This window comes from Stegostoma tigrinum, chromosome 7 (assembly GCF_030684315.1).
Source record: "Stegostoma tigrinum isolate sSteTig4 chromosome 7, sSteTig4.hap1, whole genome shotgun sequence".
Classification (NCBI taxonomy): domain Eukaryota; kingdom Metazoa; phylum Chordata; class Chondrichthyes; order Orectolobiformes; family Stegostomatidae; genus Stegostoma; species Stegostoma tigrinum.
In genome coordinates, this window is record NC_081360.1 from 108,237,429 (window position 1) to 108,263,248 (window position 25,820).

Below are 25,820 nucleotides of genomic sequence, written 5' to 3' on the forward strand. Positions count from 1 at the left end.
GTAAAGAACCCGCCTCTGACATCCCCTCTATACTTTCCTCCAACCAGCTTAAAACTATGACCCCTCGTGTTAGCCACTTCTGCCCTGGGAAATAGGCTCTGGCTATCAACTCTATCTATGCCTCTCATTATCTTGTATACCTTGAGATCCTCTGTCTAAACCTGTCATCTATTTTCTAACGATCTGTATTCTTTTGCTCCCTGCCCATGCATGTACCTGTCCAGATACATCTTAAAAGACACTATCGTGTCTGCACCTACCACCTCCGCTGGCAACGTGTACCAGGCACCCACTACCCTCTGTGTAAAGAACTTTCCATGCATATCTCCCATGTACTTTCCTCTTCTCACTTTGAACTCATGGCCCCTAGTAATTGAGTTTTCCACTCTGGGAAAAAGCTTCTTGCTATCCACCTTGTCTATTCTCCTCATAATTTTGTAGACCTCAATCAGGTCCCCCCTCAATCTCCGTCTTTCTAATGAAAATAATCCTAATCTCCTCAACCTTTCCTCATAGCTAGCGCCCTCCATACCAGGCAACATCCTGGCCAGCCTCCTTTGCACCCTCTCCAAAGCCACCACATCCTTTTGGTAATGGGGCGACCAGAATTGTACACAGTACTCTAAATGTGGCCGAACCAAAGTCTTATACAACTGTAACATGACCTGCCAACTCTTGAATTCAATACCCCGTCCGATGAAGGAAAGCATGCCGTATGTCGTATATATACATACATAGAATTGCAAAGGAAGTACACACGGAGCCAGGCTATTTAGCCCAATAGCTAGACTGCTCCACAGAACCCACACCTTTTCTAAAATAAAAGTAAAAACATTCAGATGCTGCAAGTCTGCAATGAAAACAAAGTGCTGGAAATACCCAGGAGGTCTGGCAGTATCTCTGATGAGAGGTAAAAAAGATAACATTTGAATCAAGTGAGAGTTCTTCAGAACTGAAGGAGAGTAGAAATGTGATGGATTATATGCTCTCTAAAAATTCAAAAAAGCAAAGATCTGGCATCAGGTAGTGGCACAAAGAGATTATGAGACAAAAATGTCATAGCACAAAAGGCATGGAGAGTGGGGAGTGAGACTGGTTGCAATAGAGATAAAGCATTTTATTAACAAGTGTGTGTAAATGCGAGAAAAGTGCAAAAACTTGTCCAAATGCAAATATGTGAATTAAAAGATGCAAATTGGCATGTGGCAAAAAAAAAATTCATAATATGGTACAGAGTCCACAGTCTGAAATTATTGACCACAGTTGGAAAATAAACCATTGGAAAGGTGATGCACTTTGGTAGGAGTAACCGGAAGGCAAAGTACTGGGCTAATGGTAAGATTCTTAGCAGTGTAGATGAGCAGAGAGATCTCGGTGTCCATGTACACAGATCCTTGAAAGGTGCCACCCAGGTTGACAGGGCTGTTAAGAAGGCACACAGTGTTTTAGCTTTTATTAATAGAGGGATCGAGTTCCGGAACCAAGAGGTTATGCTGCAGCTGTACAAAACTCTGGTGTGGCCTCACTTGGAGTATTGTGTACAGTTCTGGTCACCGCATTATAAGAAGGAAGTGGAAGCTTTGGAAAGGGTGCAGAGGAGATTTACTAGGATGTTGCCTGGTATGGAGGGAAGGTCTTACGAGGAAAGGCTGAGGGACTTGAGACTGTTTTCATGAGAGAGAAGAAGGTTGACAGGTGACTTAATTGAAACATATAAAATAATCAGAGGGTTAGATACGGTGGATAGGGAGAGCTTTTTTCCTAGGATGGTGACGGCGAGCACGAGGGGGCATAGCTTTAAATTGAGGGGTGAAAGATATAGGACAGATGTCAGAGGTAGTTTCTTTACTCAGACAATAGTAAGGGAATGAAATGCTTTGCCTGCAACAGTAGTAGATTCGCCAACTTTAGGTACATTTAAGTCGTCATTGGACAAGCATATGGACGTACACGGAATAGTGTAGGTTAGATGGGCTTGAGATCGGTATGACAGGTCGGCACAACATCGAGGGCCGAACGGCCTGTACTGTGCTGTAATGTTCTATGTTCTAAAGTTTCTCATTGTTTAAGACCATAAGAAATACAAAGAAGAGTGGGCTGTTCAGCTCCCCGAGTCTGCTCCTCCATTCAATAGAATCATGGCTGATCCATCATTCCTCATAGATAATGGGAACTGCAGATGCTGGAGAATCCAAGATAATAAAGTGTGAAGCTGGATGAACACAGCAGGCCAAGCTCAGGAGCACAAAAGCTGACGTTTTGGGCCTGGACCCTTCATCAAAGAGGGGGATGGGGAGAGGGTTCTGGAATAAATAGGGAGGGTGGGGGAGGCGGACCAATGTGGACTTCTCAAGCTTTAAAATCTCCCCTTCCCCCACAGCATCCCAAAACCAGCGCAGTTCGTTCCCTCCTCCCACTGCATCACACAACCAGCCCAGCTCTTCCCCTCCCTCCACTGCATCACAAAACCAGTCCAGCCTGTCTCTGCCTCCCTAACCTGTTCTTCCTCTCACACATCCCTTCCTCCCACCTCAAGCCGCACCTCCATTTCCTACCTACTAACCTCATCCCACCTCCTTTACCTGTCCATCTTCCATGGACTGACCTATCCCCTCCCTACCTCCCCACCCATACTCTCCTCTCCACCTATCTTCTTTTCTCTCCATCTTCGGTCCGCCTCCCCCTCTCTCCCTATTTATTCCAGAACCCTCTCCCCATCCCCCTCTCTGATGAAGGGTCTAGGCCCGAAACGTCAGCTTTTGTGCTCCTGAGATGCTGCATGGCCTGCTGTGTTCATGCAGCTTCACACTTTGTTATCCATCATTCCTCATGTTCATTTTCCTGTGTTTTTTCCATAACCCTTGATTTCTCTACTAATCAATAATCTTTCTATCTCTGACTGAAATATACATAAAGACCTCTAAAAGCTTTACTTTACTCACCTTCTGTAAATCACCCCAAGTGACTTTTTCCACACCTCGGACATTCAGCCACTGAAAAAACCATGATTACACAAGGCACGCTCTATTTAAACCAACCAAACACAACACCTGAAATCAGAACACTAATACTCACCACTCACTGTCTTTGAATCCAAAAATCCTAAAGTCAACTTGGAATGAGAGATTTTGATCTTGGCAGAGATAGCCTATAATTTAACTTTTATTTTACAAAAGTGTGAGGTGCTGTCCTCCAGATATGATTCAAATGGCCCACCATTAAGCCTTAACCAAAACATACCTGATTTCTACAATACAAAGAAAGTACAACAAAAGAATTGGTTTTTTTTGTACAATCGGCAGACTTAACAAGATAATGTATTGTTTAACCACTAATTATCAAGTGTTCCAATACAGGCAGCGTTTCACTAGCACACCCTTTAGCACAATGCAATGCAGAACCAAGTTATTATTCTCAAGTGCTATCTTTCTACCCAGTAGGAAAAACACTGAGAGAAACAACCTGCCCCTTCTGATTCCAAAGAGGAAAACTGTCTAAGTCTTCAATCTAGCAACAGAGAGAACTCTAGCTATACACTCCAGCAGCTAACTAACAAAAAAGAACATTTGAAAGTAAAACTGACATTCTCTGGATCTGTGTGAGCCTGATCTGCCTACTCATGAGCCTTTTGTCTTACTCTAAAAGACACGCAGGGAGAAACCCATAGCTATTTAAAAACTGGAGTTTTAAAAATTGGAATTTCTGAAGAAGGGTCTAGGCCCGAAACATCAGCCTTCCTGCTCCTCTGATGCTGCTTGGCCCACTGTGTTCATCCAGCTCTACACCTTGTTATCGGCTATTTAAAAACTGCTTGCGGTGGTGGGGGGGGGGAGACACCTTGGCACACTGCAGCAAAACCCCTCTGCAAGAGAAACAGAACAGGACAGAACACAAGTTTTAAAAAGGACATTATCATCACAATACATTTAGTCTAATGTCTCATCTTTCATCTCCTCTATGAAGGCTTCATTTCACGTACTGTACTAACTGCTGTGTTGGCCTTTCTTATCATCTTTTACAATGTGTGCAAATGCACATGTATGAACCTACAAATCAGGAACAGGAGGAGTAGGCTATTCAGCCTTTTGAACTTGCTGCATTATTCAATGGCTGATTCAAATCTAAATCCACCGTCTCACCTACATCCAACAACTTTTCAACATCAAATGTAACAAGAATCAATGTACCTCTGCCTTAAAAGTATTCAAGGATTCTGCTTCCAAAACTTTTTCAGAAATAGAGTTTCAAAGACTCACAAGCCTCAAAGAAAAAAAACCTAATCTTTATTTTAAAAGGGTATCTCTTGAGTTTTAAATAGTAACTCCTAGTTATAGACTGTGCCATAAGAAACATCCTTTTGCATCTACCCCTGACAAGACCCCTCAAGATCAAACAATTCACCTCTTATATTTTTCTAAATTCCAATGCAAATAAGCCTAGACTGTCCTGTTTTTCCTCAAAATAACCAACCCATTTCAGCTCCTAAGCCTTCTTTGAACTACCTCCAATGTAATTACATTTTCGTCAAATAAGGTAACCAATACAGTGTACAGTATACTAGATGCAGTCTCACTAGTGCTCTGTATTTTATTCATTCATTTACTGCTTGTGAGCATTGCTGGCTAGGCCAGCATTTATTGCCATTCCCTAGTTGCCCAGAGACTGTGGGTCTGAAGGCACATGTAAGCCAGAACTGATAATGATAGCAGATTTCCTTCCTTAAAGGATATTAGTGAACTAGTTGGGTTTTCCCTGACAATTGTAGTTATCTGCTGTGGTGTGGGATTTGAATCCAGGTCCCCAGAACATTACTGAGTGTCTGCATTAGTAGTATAGCAATAATACTGCTAGGCCATCATTTCTCTCCATTAAGAGAAAGTATTTAAGTAGCTCCTGAATGTTATTGAATAGTTATCAGCTTTTGCACTTCCTTTGGATGAAATGGGGTTATTTTGCCTTTCAAAAAAAAACCCTTTGTATCTCTCATCCACCAGGTGTATTTATTCTGCTCTCAGAGCAGTGACTGACGGCAACTAAGAGACCAGAGGTAAAGCTACATTTTGACTAGTGGCTTTTGTCTTCTGACTTTCCTTTTCAGACTCACTTATGCATTCTCATAGTTCCCATGGGTCTTCTTTTCAACTTCCAGCACTCTGAGCTAACTTCTGATTCATTGATTTAAGCTTTATTGTGACGTGTACTCAAGTACAGGAGCACAGTGTGGAGCTTAAAATGTCACCACACACGGCACATCTTAGACACGAAGGTACCTAGGTACAAAATGCAGGTACAAGTGGTAATATAGAGAAACAAAGTTAAAAGCGAAGCATTACCGTTGTTCTTAGTATAAGCAGAAAAAACAAAGAAATAAAGTTAAAAGTCATTCTTAGTTTTAAGCAGAAAAATAAAGGAACAAAGGTGAAAGTTCAACAATCTTTTAAGTGCACTGCCTGCAAGGGCTCAGTCTCCTCTGCTTTGGCCCACTCTCTGGAAAACCTCAGGCTTCCTACTCTCGACACCACAGGCGCTTCTATGAGAGTTTCATATGTCGTTTTATCTTTTAATGTTCTTATCCACCTGTCAAAATTACTCTTGGATTTCTAAAACGCATTGGAATTCAATATCAGTTTATCCACATTTCCTTATATTCCAGAACCTTTACTTCTAGGCCTCAGCCTCCAACTTGTTGGCAGCCAACATTAACAGTCTTCTTCAGTGCAAATTAATCACAACAAACCTACTCTGACAGTGAAGCATAAGTTTCCAGTATCTTGGAATCTCCAGCATCTGCAGTTCCCATTATCTCTCATAAGTTTCCTGTGTTTTATCTGTAAACATAAACGCTTCCTCACTGTACTTTATAATTAGTGCTCATATTCTATCCAACAAAATCTGCATCAGCATCTCACATCTCCTGTTTCAGCCTCGCCATTTTAAACTTATAATACATGTTCTCTCACTTTTGCTTTCTTTTCATAATGCTTATTTTAATTTCATTTCCATTCCAGTTCCCCTTTCCTTATCTTTTAATAGTTTTGTATTTCTTTGATTTTTCTTTATTCATTCACAGGATGACGGTGTTGCTAGCTCGGTAGCATTTGTTGCCCCTCCCTAATTGCCCAGAGGGGAGTCAAGAGTCAACCCCATTGCTGTGGGTCTGGAATCACATATAGGCCAGACCAAGTAACAAATGCAGTTTCCTTCCTTAAAAGACATTAGTGAACCAGGAGGGTTTTTCTGACAATCAACAATGGATTCACGGTTATCATTAGATTCTTAAATCCACATATTTTATTGAATTTGGGGCGGCAGCAGCACAGTGGCCAGCACTGCTGCCTCACAGTGCCAGGGACCGGGTTCAATTCCACCCTCAGGTGACTGTGTGGAGTTGCACATTCTCCCTGTGTCTGCGTGAGTCTCCTCCGGATGCTCTGGTTTTCCCTCACAATTCGAAGATGTGCAGGCTAGGTGAAATGGCCATGCTAAATTGCCCATAGTGTTCAGGGACTTGTAAATTAGGTAAATTGTAGGGGGCTGGGTTTGGGTGGGATGCTCTGAGGGTCAGTATGGACTAGTTGGGCTGAGTGGCCTGGTTCCACACTGTAGGGATTCTATGAAATCAAATTCCACCATTTGCCATGGTGGGATTCAAACCTGAGTCATCAGAATATCACCTGGGTTTCTGGCTTAACAGTCCAGTGATAATACCACTAGGCCATTGCCTCCCCTCTGTATTTCCCCTAAACCCTAAGTGGTGTGCTAATACCTCAGCTATCTCAGATTTTATAGCGCTGACACACAATGCCACCATCAGTTTGTCAGCAAGTCAATCAATTTTGATTTTGAAATGTCCTGTAAGAATGCCTATGACAACTCTGCCACCTGCAGGGAAAATTTCATTACTTCCACTGCCAGGTTTTCCTTCACCTTTGTTACTTACTGACGCACACCTAAATTTTTGTTAATAAATTGTAGAGCTGGATGAACACAGCAGGCCAAGCAGCATCTTAGGAGCATAAAAGCTGATGTGTTGGGCCCAGGCCCTTCATCAGAAAAGGGGGAACGGGAGAGGGTTATGAAATAAATAGCAAGAGGGGTGAGGCGGGTTGAAGATGGATAGGAGGAGAAGATAGGTAGAGAGAAGACAGACAAGTTAAAGAGGCCGGGAGGGAGCCAGTAGAAGTGAGAGTAGGTGGGGAGGTAGGGAGCGGATAGGTGAGTGTGGGGAAGGCTGTCACATCCCCCCGCAGTGGTTGAGAACGCCCTCGACCGTGTCTCCTGCATTTCCTGCAACTCATTCCTCACACTCCGTCCCCGTAATAACCACCAAAAGAGAATCCCCCTCGTCCTCACGTACCACCCCGCCAACCTCCAGATCCAATGCATCATCCTCGGACACTTCCGCCATCTGCAATTCGACCCCACCACCAAAGGCATTTTTCCATCCCCACCCTTGTCTGCTTTCCGGAGGGACCACTCTCCCTGGGACTCCCTTGTCTGCTCCACACACCCCTCCAACCCCACCACACCCGGCACTTTCCCCTGCAACTGCAGGAAGTGCTACACTTGCCCCCACACCTCCTCCTTCACCCCCATCCCAGGCCCCAAGATGACTTTCCACATCAAGCAGATATTCACCTGCATATCCATCAATGTGGTATACTGCATCTGCTGTACCTACTGTGGCCTTCTCTACATTGGAGAAACCAAGTGGAGGCTTGGGGACCCCTTTGCAGAACACCTACGCTCGGTTTGCACTAAACAACTGCACCTCCCAGTTGCGAACCATTTCAACTACCCCTCGCATTCCTTAGAAGACATGTCCATCCTGGGCCTCCTGCAGTGCCACAATGATGCCACTCGAAGGCTGCAGGAACAGCAACTCATATTCTGCTCGGGAGCCCTGCAACCCAATGGTATCAATGTGGATTTCACAAGCTTCAAAATCTCCCCTCCCCCGACCACATGCCAAAACCAGCCCAGCTAGTCCCCGCCTCTCTAACCATTCCGCCCACCTCAAGGCCCATTCCCATCTCTTACCCACTAACCACATCCCGCACCCCCGGCCTGTCCATCCTCCCTGGACTGACCTATCCCCTCCCTAACTGCCCACCTACATTCACCTTCACTGGCTCTAACCCCGCCTCTTTGACTTGTCTGTCTCCTTTCACCCTATCTTCTCCTTTAACCATCTTACATCCGCCTCCCCCAACTCCCTATTTATTTCAGAATCCCCTTCCCCTCCCCCATTTCTGAAGAAGGGTCCCGACCCGAAACATCAGCTTTCCTGCTCCTCTGATGCTGCTTGGCCTGCTGTGTTCATCCAGTTTCACATCGTGTTATCTCAGATTGTCCAGCATCGGCAGTTCCTACCATCCCAGAGCCATTGTTTCAGCCTGCTCCTGCCCCAGAGATCTCATCTCTTCCTACCTTGACCCAGTTTTCTCCCCTCGGTTCAATCCTGACCCACAGATTCATCTGATGCCTTACGCCAGTTTCAAAACTTCCAGATTACCAGCTCCAACCACCTCCTCTCCATGGACATGCAATCCCTTTACACATCCATTCCCCACCAGGAGGGTCTTAGGGCTCTCCACTTCTTCCTGGAGCAAAGACCTTAACCATCCCCACCCACCACGACTCTCCTCTGTTTGGCCGAGCTTGTCCTCACCCTCAACAACTTCTCTTTCAACTCCTCTCATTTTCTTCAGGTAAGAGGGATTGCCATGGGTACCTGAATGGGCCCTAGTTATGCCTGTCTCTTCGTGGGGTATGTGGAACATTCCTTGTTGTTGTCATCCTATTCTGGGCTCCACCCACAACTCTTTCTCCGATACATGGATGGTATCGTTGGTGCTGCTTCCATCTCTTGTCTTGAATTGGAAACCTTCATCAATTTGCCTCCAATTTCCATCCTGCCCTCACTTTCACCTGGTCTATCTCTGACTCCTCCCTTCCCTTCCACAACATTGCTGTTTCCATTTCTGGGAACAGATTGGCCACTAATAACCATTACAAACCCATTGACTCCCACAGCTGATCGTTGGAACTGCAGATGCTGGAGAATCTGACAAGGTGTAGAGCTGGATGAACACAGCAGGGCAAGGAACATCAAAGATGCAGAAAGGCTGACGTTTCAGGCCTAGATCCTTCTTCAGAAAAAAAAAACTGGTGCTATGTCTCCTGCATCTCCACAGGAGACAGAAAGTGGTAATAACCCCTTCATGCTTCTGAAAGTGGAGTGGAGGGGCTGCTTCAGTGGTGGCATCCTGCAGAAAGTGATGGAAATATGTGGTCAGAAGGTATCATGAAGGCCAAGGGTGAGTGGGAAGGACAGAGGAGGAGGAAGGGTCAAGGCCTGAAACATCAGCCTTCCTGGTCCTCTGATGCTGCTTGGCCTGCTGTGTCCATACAGCTCTACACCTTGTAATCTCAGACTCCCACAGCTACCTGGATTATACATCCTGACACCCCACTCCCTGTAAAGACTCCATCTCATTCTCTCAGTTCCTCCATCTCCGTCGCATATGTTCAGATGAGGCTAACTTTGGCAAGGGAGCCTCTGAAATGTCCACCTTCTTCCTCAACTGAGGTTTCCCCAGCTCCATTGTCGACAGGGCCCTCGACCAGGTCTGACTCATCTCCTGCATTTCCGCCCTCACGCCTTCTCCTCCATCCCACAACAGCAATAGGGTTCTCCTTATCCTTACCTACCATCCCACCAGTATGCACATCCAGAAGTTCATCAGACATTATTTCCACCACCTCCAGCAAGATGCCACCACCAGACACATATTCCCCTCCCCTCCCTTGTCCACCTTCTGCAGGCACCGTTCCATCAGGGACACCCTGGTCCACACGTCCTTTACCCCTAATGCCTCCCCACAGCTCTACAGCACTTTCCCCTGTAACCGGCAAAAGTGCAACACCTGCCTATTTACCTTCTCTCTCCCCAGCATCCAAGGACCCAAACATACCTTCCAGGTGAAGCAAAACTTCACCTGCAATTCCCAGAATCTAGTTTACTGCATTTGCTACTCACAATGTGGTCTCCTCTACGTTGGGGAAACAAAGCATGGACTTGGCGACCACTCTGCAGAACATCTACTTTCCCAGGGCAGAAATGGCTAGCACGAGGGGTCATAGTTTTAAGCTGGTTGGTGGAAAGTATAGAGGGGATGTCAGAGGCAGGTTCTTTACGCAGAGAGTTGTGAGAGCATGGAATGCGTTGCCAGCAGCAGTTGTGGAAGCAAGGTCATTGGGGTCATTTAAGAGACTGCTGGACATGTATATGGTCACAGAAATTTGAGGGTGCATACATGAGGATCAATGGTCGGCACAACATTGTGGGCTGAAGGGCCTGTTCTGTGCTGTACTGTTCTATGTTCTATGTTCTATGTTCTACTCACAAAAAAAAAGATCCTGCACTACCTGTTGCCTGCCACTTCAATGCGCCACCCTGCTCCCTGGTCAACATCTCTGTCTCCGGCATGCTGCAGTGTTCCAGTGAAACCCAATGCAAGCTGGAGGAACAACACCTCATTTTCCACTTGGGGATCCCACAGCCCTCCATACTCAATATTGAGTTCAATAATTTTAGGGCCTAAACTCTCCCATGTCCCAGGCCCCCAACCCACACACCAGGCTTTGCTACCACATAGCTTGCCATTACACACCCCCTTGTTGTCAGTCACTATCAGTCCCCATTTACAACTATTCACACTCCAAGCCTGATCGTTAGCAACTTCTTTGTCTGTCCAACTGTCTTTCTCTCTCTCTGGGCTCTATCCTATCGTTTACTCCCTACCCCAGCCACCTCCCTATTTTCTGCATATAAACTGACGTTTTCCCAGCCACCATCAGTTCTGAGGAAGGGTCACTGGACCCGAAACGTTAACGCTGTTTTCCCTTCACAGATGCTGCCAGACCTGCAGAGCTTTTCTAGCAACGTTGTTTTTGTTCTTGATTTACAGCATCTGCAGTTCTTTTGGTTTCTACTATTTTTCTTCCTTGTTTTCTCATTTTCAGCTTGGTACTAAGATTTGAAATTGAGAATTAAACTTTGAACCACACCTTGAAAAAATGAGAACAAAAGACATATATTTGCTGTTGGAAACTGTCCTGGGCTAATTACGGCTCTAAGGATGCCGTAGATGTTTTGGCACTGAGATGTTGCTATGCTCCGGCAGCCAGTTGGATGTTGAATTGGTCAATTAAGTGAGGACAGATGCTGACCAGCCAGCTACAGAAAATGTTGAAAAAAAAATCCAACAGTAAACCAGCTCTGATTGGGTTTTGAGTAGGAGGCAGTTTTGTTTTGGAAGTTTCAGGTCAGTGCAGTTTTTAAGTTATTCCTCTCTCTCATTATTTCCCAGTTACTGATGTGTTAAAGTGCTAAGAAAATAATCCCAGTCTGTAAGAAAAAGGAAAGTCTTCTGAGAACTGTGGAAGCTTTTTGCACTGATCTTCAGTGACTTCCAAATTCAAGCAAAATACATGGTCCTATTTGTCTGTGATATAACCCATCATCCGAGGATTTCATGAAGGCCTGGTATTCATTATTAAAACAGTTACTGAACTGGCAAATTAAAACTCTCTTATTGTCATTTTCATTTTATCCTTTAACTATGTCTATGTCTATCTGTCGGAGGTTTAATTGTAGGTTTATAATCAAAGAAGATTGGGCTTAGACTGTAGACATCTGTGTTCTGTTAATTTACAGTTTTTAAAAGAATAAATGGTTAATGAAATACCTGCACAGAGGCCGGTATCCCGTCACCAAGTCAACCATTATTTACATCTGAACAGTACATAGGTTCAGATCATCCAGGTCAAAGCCAGTTCTTAGTCTGAGGAGACCTTGTGAATCTCCTGTATATAGCTTTCAGCCAGGGATCCCTGATTAGCACAGGTTAACAACTCCAGTCAAGGATCTCATAGTTAATGAGATCCAACTATGTCTGGTTCAAATCAGTACATTCCTCCCGACATCTCCACGCCAAACACTCCACCAACGACCCCAGTCCATGGATGAAGGCCTGATCCTTCTCTTGGAGCTGCTCCTGGAATGTTTTCATCCTATGTTGAGCTCTCTGACTTGGACTTGGACATAGTAACACCAGTTACATGGATGTGAGGAATAAGAGAATGACCAGAAAAAAGGTAGAGTAAATGAAGGGTTGTAAAGAGTACTTGTGCATGGAGTCTAAACAGATAGGAGAGGTCCTTAATGAATATTTTCCTTTGGTATTCACAACTGAGAGGGACCTAGTTGTAGGGGAGGACAGTGTGAAACAGGCTGGTCAGCTGGAGGAGGTCCATGTTAGTAAGGAAGATGTGCTAGGAATTTTGAGGAAGTTGAAGATAGACAAGTCCCCCGGGCCTGATGGGATTTGTCCAAGGATTCTGTGGGAAGTGAGGGAAGAGACTGCAGGGCCTTTGGCAATGATCTTTTTGTCTTTACTGTCCACGGTTATAGTGCCAGAAGATTGGAGAGAGGCAAACGTCATTCCCTTGTTCAGAAAAAGGGAATAGGGATAACCCCGGAAATTTCAGGCCAGTTAGTCTTACATCAGTGGTGGGCAAATTATTTGAAAGGGCTCAGAGATAGGATTTATGATCACTTGGAAAGGCACAGTTTGATTCGTGATAGCCAGCATGGATTTGTATGTGTTAGATCATGCCTCACAAACCTTATTGAATTCTTCGAAAAGGTGATCAAACACGTGGATGAAGGTACAGCAGTGGATGTGGTATACATGGATTTATGTAAGGTATTTTATAAGAATCCCCATGGTAGGCTCATGCACAGGGGGAAATGTGGCAGATTGGATTCAGAATTGGATGACACTTAGAAGACAAAGGGTGGTAGCAGACGGAAAATATTCAACATGATGCTCAGTTATAGCTGGTGACAAGGATCTGTCCTGGGACCTCTCCAATTTGTGATTTTTGTAAATGATTTGGATGAAGGAGTGGAAGGGCGGATTAGCAAGTTCGCAGACGATACGAAGGCGGTTGTGGACAGTGTGGACGGCTGTTCTGGGTTCCCTTTTCTTTAATTTACTTTCTGATGAGGGGGATAGCACGGATGGCAGTGCAGGGAGAGGAATGTACCTCATGCAGGATGTTTGAGGTGAGGGATGCCATTAGTGTCCCATCCAAGTACACCTGCAGGAAGTGCACCCAACTCATGCTCCTCCAAGACCGGGTTAGGGATCTGGAGCGGAAGCTGGATGAGCTTTGGATTATGCGGGAGGCAGAGTCTGTGATAGATAAGATTGACAGCGAAGTAGTTACTCCTAGGCACAAAGAAAGCTGGGTAAGGGGGGAAAGAACAGTTAGTGCAGGGATCCCCTGTGGTTGTTCCCCTGAAAAAGAAGTATACCGTTTTGGATACTGTTGGGGGAGACGACTTACCAGGGACATGCAGTGGGGTGCAGGTCTCTGCCACAGAGTCTGTCTCTCTTGCACAGAAGGGAAGGGGGACGGGATCGGAAGAGAGTGATAGTCATTGGGGACTCAATAGTTAGAGGGACTGATAGAAGGTTTGCTGGGAACGAAAGAGACTCACAGTTGGTGTGTTGCCTCCCAGGTGCCAGGGTCCATGATGTCTCGGATCGTGACTTTGGGGTCCTGAAGGGAGAGGGTGGCCAGCCACAAGTCATGGTCCACATAGGTACAAACGACATAGGTAGAAAGAGGGATAGGGATGTAAGACAGTATTTCAGGAAGCTAGGGTGGAAGCTGAGAGCGAGAACAAACAGAATGGTTATCTCTGTTTGTTACCCATGCCACGTGATAGCGAGGCAAAGAACAGGGAGAGACATCAGCTGAACACATGGCTACAGGGATGGTGCAGGAGGGTGGGTTTCAGGTACATGGACAATTGGGGCTCATTCTGGGGAAGGTGGGACCTCTACAAACAGGACGGTCTTCACTTGAACCAGAGGGGTACTAACATCCTGGGTGGGAAATTTGCTAGTGCTATTCAGTGGATTTAACATAGCTCAGCAAGTGAATGGGAAACTGACGTGTAGTCCTAGTACACAGGAGGACGAGAGTAGGGAGGACATGGACAGGATTTCACCATCACAGGAGCGTGCTGGCAGACAACAAGCTGGTTTGAAGTGTGTCTACTTCAACGCCACGAGTATCCGGAATAAGGTAGGTGAGCTTACAGCATGGATAGGTACCTGGGGCATCGATGTTGTGGCCATTTCGGAGACATGAATAGAGCAAGGTCAGGAATGGGTGTTGCAGGTTCCAGGGTTCAGATCTTTCATAAAGATCAGGAAAGGTGGTAAAAGAGGGGGCGATGTGGCTTTGTTAGTCAAGGACAGTAATAACAGTGGCTGAAAGAGCTTTTGATGAGTACTCGTCAACTGAAGTGGTATGGGCTGAAGTCAGAAACAGGAGAGGAGTGATCACACTGCTGGGAATTTTTTATAGGCCCCGCAAAGTTCCAGGGATGTGGAGGAGAGGATTGGCAAAACTATTCTGGGCAGGAGTGAAAGGAACAGGGTGGTCATTATGGGAGACTTTAACTTCCCCAACATTGACTGGAAATGCTATAACTCTAGTAGGTTGGATGAATCAGTTTTTGTCCAACGTGTGCAGGAGGGTTTCCTGACACAGTATGTCAAAGGGCCGACAAGAGGGGAGGCCACACTGGATCTGGTAGCTGGCAGTGAACCAGGCCAGGTGTTTGATTTAGTGGCAGGTGAGCACTTTGGAGAGAGTGACCATAATTCGGTTACGTTTATTTTAGCGATGGAAAAGGATAGGAACATGCCACAGGGCAAGAGTTATAGATGGGGGAAGGACAATTATAATGCAATTAGGCAAGGCTTACGAGGCAGAAAATGGCGTAGCGAAATGTGGAGCTGGTTTAAGGAACAGATATTGCATGTCATTGACAGGTATGTCCCTGTCAGGCAGGGAGGAAGTGACAAGGTAAGAGAACCGTGGTTTACTAAAGAAATTGTGTCACTGTATTAAGCAGAAGAGGGAGCCTTATGTGACGTTGAGACGAGATGGTTCAGATGAGGCAATGGAGAGTTACAGATCAGCTAGGAAGGATTTAAAGAGAGAGTTAAGAAGAGCAAGGAGAGGACCTGAGCAGACATTAGCAGGTAGAATAAAGGAGAACCCTAAAGCTTTCCATAGATCATAGATCATAGAACATTACAGCACAATACAGGCACTTCGGCCCTCGATGTTGCGGCGACCTGTGAAACCAACCTGAAGCCCATCTAAGCTACATTATTCCATTATCATTCATATGTTTATATGTGAGGAATGAAAGGATGACGAGGGTAGGAACAGGGCCAGTCAAGGGCAGAAATGGGAAGTTGTGTGTGGACCCCGTGGAGATCAGAGAGGTGCTAAACGAATATTTCTTATGTGTTTTATCTCAGTTTAAGGAGAATATTGTAGAGGAGAAGACTGAGATACGGGCTTTTAGACTTGAAAGGATTGAGGTTAGTAAGGTGGAGCTGTTATTAATTATAGAAAGTGTTAAGGTAGATAAATCCCCTGGGCCGGATGGGATTTTTCTGAGGATTCGTTGGGAAGCTAGGGAGGAGATGGCGGAGCCTTTCGTCTTGATCTTTGAGTCCTCATTGTCTACAGGTTTAGTACCAGAGGACTGGAGGATTGCAAATGTTGTGCCCTTGTTCAAGGGCAGTAGAGATGACCCAAGTAATTATAGACCAGTACGCCTTATGTCTGTAGTAGAACATTACAGCACAGTACAGGCCCTTCAGCCCTCGATGTTGTGCTGACCTGCCATACGAATCTGAAGCCCATCTAACCTACACTATTCCATGTACGTCTATATGCTTGTCCAATGATGACTTAAATGTACCTAAAGTTGGCGAATCTACTACCGTTGCAGGCAAAGCGTTCTATTCCCTTACTACTCTCTGAGTAAAGAAACTACCTCTGACATCTGTCCTATATCTTTCACCCCTCAATTTAAAGCTGTGCCCCCTCGTACTCGCCGTCACCATCCTAGGAAAAAGGCTCTCCCTATCCACCCTGTCTAACCCGCTGATTATTTTATATGTTTCAATTAAGTCAGCTCTCAACCTTCTTCTCTCTATAGAAAACAGCCTCAAGTCCCTCAGCTTTTCCTCGTAAGACCTTCCCTCCATACCAGGCAACATCTCAGTAAATCTTCTCTGCACCCTTTCCAAAGCTTCCACATCCTTCTCATAATACGGTGACCAGAACTGTACACAGTACTCCAAGTGCGGCCGCACCAGAGTTTTCTACAGCTTCACCATAACCTCTTGGTTCCGGAACTCAATCCCTCTATTAATAAAAGCTAAAACACTGTATGCCTTCTTAACTGCCCTGTCAACCTGGGTGGCAACTTTCAAGGATCTGTGTACATGGACACCGAGATCACTCTGCTCATCTACACTACTAAGAATCTTACCATTAACACTGTACTTTGCATTCTGGTTACTCCTACCAAAGTGCATCACCTCACACTTGTCTGCATTAATCTCCATTTGCCACCTCTCAGCCCAGCTCTGCAGCTTATCTATGTCTCTCTGCAACCTACAGCATCCTTTGTCACTATCCACAACTCCACCGACCTTAGTGTCATCTGCAAATTTACTAACACATCCTTCTATGCCCTCATCCAGGTCATTTATAAAAAGGACAAACAGCAGTGGACCCAACACCGACCTTTGCGGTACACTACTAGTAACTGGTCTCCAGGATGAACATTTCCCATCAACCACCACCCTCTGTCTTCTTTCAGCAAGCCACATTCTGATCCAAACTGCTGTATCTCCCACAATTCCATTCCTCCGCATTTTGTACAATAGCCTATTGTGGGGAACCTTATCAAACGCCTTGCTGACATCCATATACACCACATCAACCGGTTTACTCTCATCTACCTGTTTGGTCACCTTCTCAAAGAACTCAATAAAGGTTTGTGAGGCACGACCTTCACTTCACAAAACCGTGCTGATTATCCCTAATCAATTTATTCTTTTCTAGATGATTATAAATCCTATCCCTTATAACCTTTTCCAACACCTTACCAACAACTGAGGTAAGGCTCACTGGTCTATAATTACCAGGGTTGTCTCTACTCCCCTTCTTGAACAAGGGAGCCACATTTGCTATCCTCCAGTCATGTGGTACTATTCCTGTAGACAATGACGCATTGAAGATCAATGCCAAAGGCTCGGCAATCTCCTCCCTGGCTTCCTAGAGGATCCGAGAATAAATCCCATCTGGCCCAGGGGAATACTGTTGAAAAATATTCATTTAGCACTTCCCCAACCTCCTCTGACTCCACACACAACTTACCACTACTATCATGGATTGGCCCTAATCTTACTTTCGTCATTCTTTTATTCCTTAAATACCTATAGAAAGCCTTAGGGTTTACCCTGATCCTATCCGCCAAAAACTTCTCATGTCTCCTCCTGGCTCTTCTGAGCTCTCTCTTTTGGTCTTTCCTGGCTATCTCATAGCCCTCAAGTGCCCTAACTGAGCCTTCACATCTCATCCTAACATAAGCCTTCTTCTTCCTCTTGACCAGAGATTCCACCTCCTTCGTAAACCACGGCTCCCACACTCTACATCTTCCTCCCTGCCTGACAGGTACATACTTATATTGGACACACAGGAGCTTTTCCTTGAATAAGCTCCACATTTTTCAGGTGCCCATCCCCTGCACTTTCCTTCCCCATTCTATGCTCCCGAAATCTTGCCTAATCTCATCGTAATTGCCTTTCCCCCAGCTATAACTCTTGCCCAGTGGTATACACCTATGCCTTTCCATCACTAAAGTAAACACAACAGAATTGTGATCGCTATCACCAAAGTGCTCACCTACTTCCAAATCTAACACCTGGCCGGGCTCATTACCCAGTACCAAATCTAATGTGGCTTCGCCCCTTGTTGGCCTATCTACATACTGTGTCAGGAAGCCCTCCTGCACACACTGGACAAAAACTGACACATCTATAGTACTCAAACTATAGTGTTCCCAGTCAATATTTGGAAAGTTGAAGTCCCCCATGACAACTACCCTGTCTCTCTCACTCCTATCGAGAATCATCTTTGCTATCCTTTCCTCTACATCTCTGGAACTATTCGGAGGCCTATAGAAAACTCTCAACAGGGTGACCTCTCCTTTCCTGTTTCTAAACTCAGCCCATACTACCTCAGTTGACGAGTCCCCAAACATCCTTTCTGCAACTGTAATATTGTCCTTGACCAACAATGCCACACCTCCGCCCCTTTTACCATCTTCTCTGTTCTTACTGAACCGTCTAAATCCCAGAACCTGCAACATAGTAGGAAAAGTTTTGGAAAGGATTATAAGAGATTGGATTTATAATCATCTCGCAAGCAACAATTTGATTGGAGATAGTCAACATGGATTCGTGAACGGCAGGGCGTGTCTCACAAACCTCATTAAGTTTTTTGAAAAGGTGACCAAGCATGTACATGAAGGTAGGGCAGTTGACGTGGTGTACATGGACTTCAGTAAAGCTTTTGATAAGGTTTCACATGGTAGACTACTGGAGAAAATATGGAGGCATAGGATTGAAGGAGATTGAGCAGTTTGGATCAGAAACTGGCTTTCTGTAAGAAGGCAACAAGTTGTGGTTGATGGAAAATATTCAGTCTGGAGCCTGGTTACTAGTGGTGTACCTCAAGGATCTGTTTTGGGGCCACTGATATTTGTCAATTTTATAAATGACTTGGACGCAGGCATAGGTGGATGGGTTAGTAAGTTTGCAGATGACACTAAAGTTGGTGGAGTGGTGGACAGTGTGGAAGAATGTTGCAGGTTGCAGGGAGACTTGGATAAAGTGCAGAATTGGGCTGAAAGGTGGCAAGTGGAGTTCACTGCAGATAAATGTGAGGTGATTCACTTTGGGAAGAATAAAAAGAAGGCAGATTACTGGGTCAATGGAAAGATTCTTGGTAGTATGGATGTGCAGTGGGATCTTGGTGTCCATGTACACAGATCCCTGAAAGTTGCCACCCAGGTTGATAGTGCTACTAAAAAGGCATACGGTGTGCTAGGTTTGATTGGTAGAGGGATTAAGTTCTGGAGCTGTGATGTCATGCTGCAACTGTACAAAATGCTAGTGTGGACTCAATTGGAATATTGCGTACAGTTTTGGTCGCCCCATTACAGGAAGGATGTGGAAGCATTGGAGAAGGTGCGGAGGAGATTTACCAGGATGTTGCGTGAACTGGAGCGAAGGTCTTATAAGGAAAGGCTGAGGGACTTGGGTCTGTTCTCATTGGAGAGAAGAAGGCTAAGAGTGGACTTAATAGACATACACGATGATCAGAGGATCAGATAGGGTGGGCAGAGTCTTTTTCCTAGGATGATGACGTCGGCTTGTACGAGGGGACATAGCTGCAAATTGAGGGGTGATAGATTTAAGACAGGTGTCAGAGGCAGGTTCTTTACTCAGAGTGGTAAGGTTGTGTAATGCCCTGCCTGCCAATGTAGTTAACTCAGCCACATTAGGGGCATTTAAACAGTCCAGGCCTGTACTGTGCTGTAATGTTCTAAACATATGGATGATGATGGGATAGTGTAGATGGATGAGCTTGGGATAGTGTAGATGGATGAGCTTAGACTAGTTCACAGGTCAGCACAACATTGAGGGCCGAAAGGTCTGTTACATATAACATTACAGCACAGTACAGGCCCTTCGGCCCTCGATGTTGTGCTGACCTGTCATACCAATCTGAAGCCCATATAACCTACACTATTCCATGTACGTCCATATGCTTGTCCAATGACGACTTAAACGTACCTAAAGTTGGCGAGTCTACTACTGTTGCAGACAAAGCGTTCCATTCCCTTACTACTCTGAGTAAAGAAACTACCTCTGACATCTCTCCTATATCTTTCACCACTCAATTTAAAGCTATGCCCCCTCGTGCTTGCCGTCACCATCATAGGAAAAAGGCTCTCCCTATCCACCCTATCTAACCCTCTGATTATTTTATATGTCTCAGTTAAGTCACCTCTCAGCCTTCTTCTAAAGAAAACAGCCTCAAGTCCCTCAGGCTTTCCTTGTAAGACCTTCCCTCCATACCAGGCAATATCCTAATAAATCTCCTCTGCACCCTTTCCAAAGCTTCCACATCCTTCTTATCATGCAGTGACCAGAACTGTACTCAATACTCCAAGTGTGGCCACACCAGAGTTTTGTACAGCTGCAGCATAACCTCTTATTTCCGGAACTCGATCCCTCTATTAAAAAAAGCTAAACTACTGTATGCCTTCTTAACAGCCCTGTCAACCTGGGTCATAACTTTCAAGGATCTGTGTACATGGACACCGAGATCTCTCTGCTCATCTACGCTACTAAGAATCTTACTATTAGCCCTGTACTTTGCATTCTGATTACTCCTACCAAAGTTCATCGCCTCACACTTGTCCACATTAAACTCCATTTGCCACCTCTCAGCCCAGTTCTGCAGCTTATCTACGTCTCTCTGTAACCTACAACATCCTTCCTCACTATCCACAACTCCACCAACCTTAGTGTCGTCTGAAAATTTACTAACCCATCCTTCTATGCCCTCATCCAGGTCATTTATTAAAATGACGAACAGCATTTGTTCTGTGCTGTATTGTTCTGTGTTCTAAAGGGCCACTGATAGGATGCAGAGCTGGGCTGAGAAGTGGCAGATGGAGTTTAACCCTGAAAAATGTAAGGCGATTTATTTTGGAAGGACAAACTTGAAAGCAGAATACGTGGTTAATGGAACGATTCTCAGTAGTGTAGAGGAGCAAAGGGATCTTGGGGTTCATGTTCACAGTTCCCTGAAAGCTGCCACCCAGCTGGATAGAGTTGTTAAGAAGGCGTATGATGTGTTAGCTTTCATTAATAGAGGGATCGAGTTCATGAGCTGTCAAGTTATGTTCCAGCCATACAAAAGCCTGGTTCGGCCACATGTGAAGTATCATGTCCAGTTCTGGTCACCTCATTACAGGAAAGATGTGGAGGCATCGGAAAACTGCAGAGATGATTTACCAGGATGTTGTCTGGAATGGAGGGAACGTTTTATGAGGAAAGGTTGAGAGAGCTCGGGCTTTTCTCTTTAGAAAGATGGAGGATAAGAGGTGACTTGATGGAGGTGTACAAAATGATCAGAGGTACAGATTGACAGCCAGAGACTTTTTCCTAGGGTGAAGGTAGCTATTAGGGTGAAGGAAGCCATAGTTTTAAAGTGAGTGGAGGTAGATATAGGGGAGACGTCAGAGGTAGGTTGTTTACTCAGAGAGTGGTAGGGTTGTGGAATGCATTGCCAGAGAGTGTAGTGGAAGTGGCCTCATTAGGGTCTTTTATGCAGCTATTAGATCTGCATATGGATGGTAGTATAAGGTAGGGGTATAGGTCAGATAGGCCTTAGGATTAGGGTAAAAGTTTGGCACAACATTGTGCCGAAGGTCCTGTGCTGTACTGTTCTATGTTCTACGAACCAGACTGTAGCCCAGACTGTAGCCCATCCTTTGCACCCAGAGCATCTGGGGCGGGTTTCCTCCTCTTCCTTCAGTGCTAATCATGTTGAGGCTGCACGCATCTTGATTCTACAATTTCCTCGACTCTACGCAGAGGTGGAGAATCGACAGTTTCTGACAGCCTCTCTGGCTGCTCTAAGGGGCCAGGTTTATTTTGCTCCTGCATTGTTTGCATGGTAGCAGCTTTCAGGTGATCCATGTTTAGTTAGGACTGCCTCAGTGTATCTTGTTTCGACCTCACCTCTTACCCATGCTGGGCGGCACGGTGGCACAGTGGTTAGCACTGCTGCCTCAATGCCAGGGACCCGGGTTTGATTACAGCTCGGGCGATTGTCTGTGTGGAGTTTGTACATTCTCCACATGTCTGGGTGGTTTTCCTCCGGGTGCTCCAGTTTTCTCCCACAGTCCAAAGATGTGCTGGTTAGGTGGATTGGCCATGCTAATTGCCCATAGTGTTCAGGGATGTGTAGATTAGGTGGGTTATAGAGTTATGGGTCTGGGTGAGATGCACTGAGGTTCGGTGTATACCTGTTGGGCCGAAGGGCCTGCATCCATACAACAGGGATTCTATGATATAATTCTATGATATTTCCACGATCCTGGCAGCAGACTTTGTCCCTGAAGTAAACTTCCACTCTCGCTGAGAAGAGGCATGTGGTCCACGCAGGCATTCCTGCTGCTGTTTCATCCTCCTTCCCAGGTTGGCGACTATCACATTTAACCTAGTGTGGAGTCTTCTTCCCATCAGCAACTCTGATACTGCTATCCCTGAGGGGTGGTCCTATCATCGAACAGGGACCAGGACAGTTTGGTACCGAGTGAAGACGTAGGCTATTTCTTTCAGGCTGCCTTCAAAATTCAGACAGCCCTTTCCAGATCATCGGACAATGGATGGTGAGGAGCTGTCCTTCTTGCCGAATGCCATTCAACTTTAGGAAATATTTGAATTCCGAACTGGTACGTAACGTCCTCTTGTCCATGACCAATATTTCTGGGAGTCCACATATTACAAATGATACTCGCAGCTTTTCAACTGTCATCCTTGAGCTTGCTGAATTAACTCTATGCATGTGTAACTAATTTGTAGGAGCATCCATAATGACCAAGAACATTGAGCCCATGAAAGGGCCAGTATAGTCAACATGTAACCGATGCCAAGGCTTACCCGACCATTCCCACGAATATAGGGGAACTGACAGCAGTAATTTCTATCCTTGTTGGCACACTGAGCACTGCCCCACTAGTGCAGTGATGTCTGCATTCAATATTGGCCACCAGACATAACTTCTTGTCAACATCTTCATTTTGGAAACTCCTGTATAATCCTGGTGGAGTTCGACCAGTAACTAGTGGTGACCTTTACTCAAGACAATCACTCTTGCTCCCCACAGTAATATGGCATCCTCTTTGGTAACCTGGTCTCGCTGAGTCCAGAAAGGTTTCAATCTATATTGTGATGGCCCTTCTGTTTCCCCATTATTGCCAGTTGTTTTAGTTTTGCCAAGACAGGATCATTTTGAGTCCACAGTTAGATTTTGTCAGCATTGACTGGAAAGGTGTCCAGAAAGTTTAAAACCAGAACAGACTCTTTTACGTGAGGCACCACTGATTGAGTATCTACCAGTGGGAGGGAACTCAAGGCATCTGCATTTGTCACTTTGCCTTCTGGAGACTGTGTTTTAACATGTAATTGTGACAAACTTCACACAGTCACTACAGGCTGGAATTGAACCCAGGTCCTGGCGCTGTGGAGGCAGCAGTGCTAACCATTGAGCCACTGTGCCGCCCCTGCTCTCATCAAGAAATGCAAATCACCTTTGTCCTTCCTAAATCCATGTCAGCTTTTCTTTATTAATCCGAATCCAAGTGGGCAATCTGCAACCTAATGGAATTTTGCTTTAATCCATATTAGTTATTTTACTTCTGATGAAAATACTTACAACACTTAAGCATCACAACTTGGTTTGGCAACTGCTCTGTCCAAGACTGCAGGAAATTACAGTGTATTGTGAATGCAGCCCAGTCCATCACGAAAACCTGCCTTCCTTCCATTGACTCAGTCTACACTTCCTGCTGCCTCAGGAAAGCTACCAACATTATCAAAGACCCTTCCTACACCAGTTATACTCTCTCCCATCCTCTTTCTCTGTAACTGCTCTGTAGCTGTAACACAATATTCTGCATTCTGTTCTATTATCCTGATGGATTTAAGTAAGGTATGATTGTCTGGGTAGCGTGGTAAAACAACACCTTTCACTGTATCATGGTACATTTGACAATAATAAATCAAATCTATTTCCCAGGGCAGAAATGGCTAACACGAGGGGTCATAGTTTTAAGCTGGTTGGAGGAAAGTATAGAGGGGATGTCAGAGGCAGGTTCTTCACACAGAGAGTTGTGAGAGCATGGAATGCGTTGCCAGCAGCAGTTGTGGAAGCAAGGTCATTGGGGTCATTTAAGAGACTGCTGGACATGCACATGGTCACAGAAATTTGAGGGTGCATACATGAGGATCAATGGTCGGTACAACATCGTGGGCTGAAGGGCCTGTTCTGTGCTGTACTGTTCTATGTTCTATATAACACGAGAGGCCGGACAGAAAAGAATTCAAATAATCAAGTCAAGAGGCAACAAAGGTATGAACGAAAGCTTCAGCAACAGATGAACCAATAGAACATAGAACATTCCAGCACAGTACAGGCCCTTCGGCCCTCGATGTTGTGCCGACCTGTCATAACGATCTCAAGCCCATCTAACCTACACTATTCCATGTACGTCCATATGCTTATCCAATGACGACTTAAATGTACCTAAAGTTGGTGAATCTACTACCGTTGCAGGCAAAGCGTTCCATTCCCTTACTACTCTCCGAGTAAAGAAACTACCTCTGACATCTGTCCTATATCTTTCACCCCTCAATTTAAAGCTATGCCCCCTCGTGCTCGCCGTCACCATCCTAGGAAAAAAGCTCTCCCTATCCACCCTATCTAACCCTCTGATTATTTTATATGTTTCAATTAAGTCACCTCTCAACCTTCTTCTCTCTATAATATAGAAGCAGAACTATGAGGCATCACACAGGTAGAAGTAGGTTTTTGTAAGGGAATAAATTTAGGTCAGAAACTGTTCTCAGCTAATTCTGAAGAAATATTTTTATAGCAATCTAAGGTGCACTATCAAAAACTAACAAAACTTAGAATATGAATTAACATGCTGATACTTACATGGTTTGCTTCTGAAGCAGGTCCATGCAGACAACCAGGGCATCCAGAACTTGGGGCCAGTCAAGGTGCAAACATGTCAGGTATTAAATTTTGATGTAAGTTAATTCAACCATTATGTCATATAATTTGTTCAGTAATTGTAAACTATGAAGAATTACTCAGACTCAACAATTACATGTACTGGAGAGTCTAAAGTGGCTTTCACACTTTTATCCACTTCAAGCAAAGAATAAGGTTTCTGTTATCTCTCAGTAGCTTGACTAAGCTATGTATGACAAACAAAAAATGCTGGAAATCAACAAAATGTTAACACCTTACACCTGAATCATGAATCTATCTGCCTCTCCAAAGCTCAATGCTGAAAAATTCAACATTCCCAGCATTTCATTTCTATTTGTTAATTGCTGTACATTAGAAAACTTTTTCAATTTGTTTTTCACTTTGGAGGCAAACTGAATATACAGTCACTGAAATGCAGTTCCTGTACTTCAGATAGCTATGAGTTTGTTCATTGCTTTCTTGAGAGTAGAATTGCCTCGTACAGGGATTGGACAACATCATTGCACCTGAGAATCTGTTCTCTGTCCTGGGTAAGACAGGTATCATTAAGGGGTTATACAATCTTCTTCCTCAGGTGAAGAGGATGAAACCATGCAAACATCAAAGGAATTTTCAGAATTACATATATTTAGTTGTTTGGTAATACAGAAAATAGGCATTGCTGGATAAAGATAGATTTTGTTTAATTCATTTTTCTTGCACTCATCAAGATAACTCACAGGAAATACCAAACAAAGAGGAAAACATCACTCTTAATGTATGAGAGGACAGCGATGATTGATTGGCATGTTGAATGTACCATTTAGTGATGACTGAGAGTTAACTAATAGTTAAAAAGTTAACTTCACCAGCTTCAAAATCTCCCCTTCCCCCACCGCATCCCAAAACCAGCCCAGCTCTTCCCCTCCACCCACTGCATCCCAAAACCAGTCCAACCTGTCTCTGCCTCCCTAACCTGTTCTTCCTCTCACCCATCCCTTCCTCCCACCCCAAGCCGC

General features: G+C 44.8%; 1 protein-coding gene across 1 annotated transcript in view; it reads right to left on the minus strand.

Annotated features, from left to right (window-relative positions):
• The window catches only part of xrcc5 (X-ray repair complementing defective repair in Chinese hamster cells 5), a 296,785-nt gene that overhangs the window by 198,157 nt on the left and 72,808 nt on the right, over positions 1 to 25,820 (minus strand). Inside the window, exon 4 of the mRNA XM_059647633.1 lies at positions 24,763 to 24,811. Within this exon, the coding sequence (XP_059503616.1) occupies positions 24,763 to 24,811 (49 nt within the window). The remainder of the gene's footprint in view (positions 1 to 24,762; positions 24,812 to 25,820) is intronic.